The sequence below is a fragment of the Ursus arctos genome, unplaced genomic scaffold, assembly GCF_023065955.2.
Source record: "Ursus arctos isolate Adak ecotype North America unplaced genomic scaffold, UrsArc2.0 scaffold_16, whole genome shotgun sequence".
Classification (NCBI taxonomy): domain Eukaryota; kingdom Metazoa; phylum Chordata; class Mammalia; order Carnivora; family Ursidae; genus Ursus; species Ursus arctos.
The window spans coordinates 12,173,227-12,179,226 of record NW_026622830.1 but is presented as its reverse complement, the minus strand read 5'-3'; the positions used below and the strand labels follow the sequence as shown (position 1 = coordinate 12,179,226).

Here is a 6,000-nt window from a genome sequence, read left to right as displayed (position 1 = left end):
GTGGGTTTTTCAGCAGGGAAGTGATGGCACAAAACACACTATTCTGTGGATTGTACGGCATTTTTTGAGAGTTTCACACGTCCACTCATTTACTCATTCATTCAACACATAAGGATTGAGAGGTGTCTCAGGGATGCATGGCTGGGTAACAAACAACCCCCAAATAGAGTGGGTTAACCTAGCAATAACGTGTTGCTTTCTGCTATTCTGCGGGTTGGCTGGGCAGTTCTGCTGCCCCACGAGGGGTATTCAAGCTGCTGTAATCAGCTGGTGAGTTGGCTGGGGGCTGGGCTCCACTGGGAGCTCTGAGACGACTGGGCCTCTCTCTCATGTGCTCCCTTTTCAGTATGCTTCTGAGCATCTGAGGCCTCAGGACGCACAGGCTCACTTTCACCACATTCCATTAGTCAAGGCAAGTCACAAAACGAGTCCAAGGGGGTGGAGAAGCAAACTTCACTTCCTGATGAGAAGAGCTGCAAAGTAGCATTACAGCAATGGAATTTATGGCCCTGAAACATTCTACCTGGCTCTGGACCAGGTGCTGGGGAGACCGCTGCCCCTTTGTGGCCTACACCCTAGTCTGACAACATGTAAGTCAACAAGTGCAAAAGGCCAAAAAGCGTTGTGAGAAACGTGGGGGGGGGGAGGGGGGCTCTTGTACAACAGGAGGTCAGGGAGGGCCTCCTGAGATGTTTGAGCTGAGACCAGAGTATTTGAACATGCCTGCCCGGGAAGCTTCTGGGGTTTCCAAGAAAGACACTATCCTTGCAGCAGCCCTGCCCAGCATCACGGCTCCCTGGGGGGTGGGAGAAGGATTCAGGCTCCCTGGAAGGGCTCCAAGGGGCATCACTAATGGTGTTGTGACATCACTGGCGGTGCGATAGAAGGCAAGGGGCCCCGTGGCCAGACTTTTGCCTTCTTACGCTCACTTGTACGCTGTGTGACACTGGTGATCTCCGTTTCTTCCTGTCAGACACCCCAAACACCCCTGCCCCGCGCACAGCACCGAGGAGAACCACAGATTTATGAACGTGGACGGACACACTCCAAAAGGAGGTGCACGGAGGCGGCACGAGACACACAGTTCACTGAACTGGACAGCCGGGCGTGGGCTCCACCGCAGCGATGGGAAAGTGGGGCGGAAGGTGCGCACCTCGCCAACACGCGCGGCGTGATCCTGTGTTTGGAGAGCGTCCATGAATACCCCTTCTCTCTCGGCCTTCCCTTCACCTCCCCTTTCCCTCCACCCCTTCTTTCCTTTCCCCTCTCCTTCTCCCTCCTTGTTTTCCAGCCGTTCTCTTACACCTCGCTCCCACACCACTTCCTCTTCCAGTTCATTCTTCTTCCCTTCTCCCAATTCCCCCTCCTCCCTGTATCTTCTCTCCTTCTCACCTCCTTTCCCCTCTTCTCTTCTCCTGAACTCTCCTCTTCCTACCTCCCCTCTCCCCTCACCCCTTCACCTTCAATCACCCCCTTCTCCACCCGTCTTCCTTCTCCCCTTTCTCCAGTCCTGCCGGTCCCCTCCTGCCTTCATCCACCTCCCCTCGCCTCCCCCACCTTTTTCCCTTCCTTCCTCTTTCGCCCCGCCCCTCAGTGCCCACCGGGCCCCGCCCCCAACCACAGGTCCCGCCCCGCCGGAGGTCACGGGGTCGACGGACGCGCGGCGGCCGTAGCGGCCCCGCCAGTCACGTGGTCACGTGACGCGCTCCAACATGGCGGCGCCGTGGGGCCGCGGCGTCGCTTCCTGACGGGGCGGCGCGGACAGACGCGGCCGGTGGTGGCCGGGACGCCGGGCCCGCAGCCTCTCTCGCCCGCCTGCTCGCGCCGCCCGCCCGCGGGGCTGCCAGCCCCCGCCGGGCCGGGGCCATGCAGGAGAGCCAGACCAAGAGCATGTTCGTGTCCCGGGCCCTGGAGAAGATCCTAGCCGACAAGGAGGTGAAGCGGCCCCAGCACTCCCAGCTGCGCAGGGCCTGCCAGGTGGCGCTCGGTGGGTGAGCCGCTCCGGCCCGGCCCCGCGCCGGCCTCCCCACGCCGGCCGTTACCCCGCCCGGCCTCCTGGCCTCCATCTCCCCCGACCTCGAATCCCACCTTCCCGGCCCCCTCATGATACCCCGGGGAAACTGATGCCTCGGGACTGGCCCAAGGTCACCTAGCAAGTTAGTGACAACCTGGTGCTACCTCTCCAGCCTTCCAGCCCAGGGCTCTTGCCACGACTCCTTGCCGTCCTGTTTCCTGGTTCCTCCTCTCACCACCCTCAGAGGGAGTAGCCCTTGCCCCAAGTTTTTTCTTTACTTGCGTTCTTCTAGTTAGGGTTCCCCCGTGTGAGCAGAGCAGGTGGGAAGAGCTGCTCAACTGGTTTAGGGAAACCCCTGAGGCTTGCTTTGGAAGTCCCGGATTGGAAAATGTTTTCATTTGGGGCTCTCCCATGACTTTGTCGTATGCTACACTTCCTTGGTAGGGGCGAGAGATCTGCTTATTGCGGGCAGTTCACTGAAATAGAGGGTCTGTGAGGGCAGAGAGACTCGTCTGTTTTATTCACTTCTGGATCTCCTGCATCCGCAGTAGTGCCTGGCACATAGTAGGTGCTGATTGAATGGACCTATAGATTATGGAGAGAGGGAGAGAACCCTACCTCATAGCTACTTAAAACCTTGGTAGTTAATTAACATCAACATGCTGTCTTTTAGTTTTAATCATTGAAATATTTATCAAATGCCCACTGTCTACTAGGCGCTGTGATGGGGAACAAGACAGGCAAGGTATTTGCCCTTGTGGTGCTTACAGTCTAAAAGGAAAAGCAAAAAAAAAAAAAAAGAGAAAGAAAGAAAGAAAATGAGACATTTTTGAATACTGATAAATACTTTGTGAAAGTTAAACAGCAAGATGTGATAAAGAGGGCCTGAGGACTGCTTTTGATAGGTTGTCAAGAAAGTAATCCTTTCTGAGGAGGTGACATTTGAGCTGAGTACTGAAAGGCAAGAAGTATCCACCATGTGGAGTTTCAGGAGAGGAGAATTCTGGGCAGTTAGGATCAATACATTTGCCCAGGGCTAGCTTCAAGCTGATTCACCACCCCGATGTTGGTTTGGAATCTAAAACGACCTGTTTTTTCCTAATAAATTGACTAAATGGAAAATTTGATTTTTCTGTCGGAGAGTTTGAAGTTGCCATCACTTTTCTCGTTACATTTGTTATAAGGTAGAAGATGGCGTTCTTTTCTTGGGGCCTAGGAACGACCTTGTGAACTCTGCACTTCTGGGGAAGAAGGTCCATGGCTTTCATCCAATTCTCAGAAGGGTCTGATATTCCCTCATTCCCTCAAGGGTCAAGAACAATTGATGGAGAGATTGTTGTTGCTTAGGTAATCTGGAAACAGATGTTAGTCCTGTGAAATCCAGGATCAGTTGGAGGAATTTACTGAGATTTAGATTTGTAAAGCTTTTCTATTCAGAAAACCAAGGCTAACTGTTGGATATTGTTTTATCAGGAATGCAGGATAAGCACTACAAAGCAGTTTGTTAGGCAAAAGCCCAATACTTAGAACTCCATTTTGAAATCTGCCTGGATTCCGTCCTCTCAGTATTACTTTAAGAGTATTGTTGCAGAAATTTAAAAATAGTAATCTGGCAGAAAAGTATTCATTCCTCCTTCAGAAGACTTGACGTAAAATTTTCACCAAATTGTGTATCTCATTGTTGAAACCTACTCATAAAATTGTCTTATGGGTCATAAAGGGTCAAAGCATTGAGAGCGTATTAGATATTTTTGCATCATATCTTTGTTCAGAAGTTCAGATTTGTCCAACCCAAATTGTGGAATGCACATTCAATGGTGTAGTAGTGAGTTGTAAGAAATAGCTAATATAAGAAGTAATTTGGCCATCTGTTAAATGAGTAGCCAAAGGACATGGTGGCTCATCATTGTCAGCAAATTGGGTAATAGGAACTATTATAAGGGAACCTATGCACAGTGTTAGTTAAACTGGCCATCTTTTTTAAGAGAGTGATTGTGTCGTTGCTGTTAAATAGAAATGACTGCTTTTATTTATAAGCAATAGAAAACCTATAGCAAAGTACACGGTGGGATAGTTCATTCTGCATCTCTTGTGCCCGGAATAGCTGAAACAAGCCTATGTATGAGCTTGTGTATAAGAAGTGTTGCAATGTGGCTGGCATTTTAGAGATTACCATGTGTAGATTATCCTGAATTTTGATAAGAGGAACCGTAAATGACCACTCAAAGTTGAAATGCTTAGATGATAGAGAGCACTTGCAGGAAACAGCTGTGATGGTATTCCGTCGTCAGTTGTATTGGGGGAAGGGATCAGGGATACAGGGACTGCGCAGTAGAGAGGTTAGGAGTGTGTTCTCTGGACTCAAGACTGCCTGGTTTCAAATCGCTTGCCTTCCGTTTCTTATCTTTGTGATCTTGGACAGGTATTAATACCTTCCTCATTGAGTTATTATAAAGGTGAAGTTAGTTGACATTTCTGAAGAACTTGGCATGTAGTAGGTGCTCTACAAAGGCTTGCTGTCGTTTTGTATTATTAGTTTAAGCTGCGACAAACCACAGACACTGAGCGCTCTAGCTTGATGTCCTTAACCTGCGTTGGTTCCTCATTCAGGAGTGACTTATTGCTCTATTTGGTTTGTAGATGCAATAAATAAGAATGTAATTACGTGACCAGGAGGCTATGTTTATTGGAGTGTTAACTTGCTAAGCTCAAGAAAGACAGGGCTTGTCCCTTGTAAAAGCAGTGATGATTGGGATGGACAGGTTTGAAGTAATATCAGTGGTTTATCTGCACTAAGTGCCAAATGCACGGATATGGACTGCCCAGTTAGGGGATTGTGTCCTTCCAACCTGTATCTGGAGATAACAAAATACCCTGTAAGAGGAGTCATCACCCCAAGGATATTGTCACTCTTTACCTTGTTAACGAAGCTTTGATGTATATTAATAATCTTGAATCTTTTCGGGCTTCCATTGGGGCACATACGTACATTCTTAAACCTCCCTTTCATAACTGTCTTCAGGGCCGTTTTCTCTCATGATCCCTCTTTAAATGATAGTACTGCTCTTAAACTCTACGGAGTTTGGAGACTTGACAAGATAATCTGAAGGTTTTTAAATTGAGTATGGAAAGATTTGTCTGGAAATCTGGAAAATGTTAATAACTGAATTGTTCTAAGGGTGCTCTTTTCGTGTATATATGATAAGAGATGCACTGTCTTAATAACTTAATCTGCACAGAGTGCTAAGCAAGGGCTGAGTGCTCTATAATTAGTAAGTGTCATTCTTAGTCATTATCGAGAAAATATAAAAATGGTAAACATTTATGGCTTTCATATGAAATAGAGTGATTTTTTTTAAAAAATAATTTTTTTTTAGAGCAGTTTTAGGTTCACAGCAAAGTTGCACAGAAGGTACAGAGATTTCCATGTACCGCCTGCCCCTACACATGCATAGCCTGTCCCATTATCGGCATCCCTCACCAGAATGGAACATGTATTAATTACCATGATGAAACTACACTTATCAATGCACCATTTATCAACCAACTGAGTCACTTTTAAAAATCACATGTTATGTAATAACTATTGCTATCTACCATGTACTGAGCTTTTCTATGTTCCAGGCACAATGCCATGTGCTTTACATGCAGTTTAGTTCTTACTATTATTATCCTCATTGAGGCCCAGAGAAGTTGGCCAGCATAACTCAACCAGTAAGCCATGGATCCAGGAGGGAACACTGGCAATCTGGCTTCAGAGCCAGATCTTCAGATCTTAACCATTACTATCATGCTGTACTGCTTCTCCATATGAATGTTAGTGAATATAAAATACTTGATGGAGTCTTTAAACAATAATTGCACTGCAGCAAAGTTTTGAAGTTTCATTAAGTAAAGCATTTGGTAAGTAGCGAGACCGTATTTTCTGTAGTTGAATTTTGGGGTGTATTTGAAAACCTCTAGTCAAAAAGATGACAGCTTTTTTT

General features: G+C 47.4%; 1 protein-coding gene across 1 annotated transcript in view; it reads left to right on the top strand.

Annotated features, from left to right (window-relative positions):
* Positions 1-1,715: 1,715 nt before the first annotated feature.
* The window catches only part of ARFGEF2 (ADP ribosylation factor guanine nucleotide exchange factor 2), a 93,007-nt gene continuing 88,722 nt past the window's right edge, over positions 1,716-6,000 (top strand). Inside the window, exon 1 of the mRNA XM_026503689.4 lies at positions 1,716-1,987. Coding sequence (XP_026359474.1) covers positions 1,867-1,987 — 121 coding nt within the window. The 5' untranslated portion in view covers positions 1,716-1,866. The remainder of the gene's footprint in view (positions 1,988-6,000) is intronic.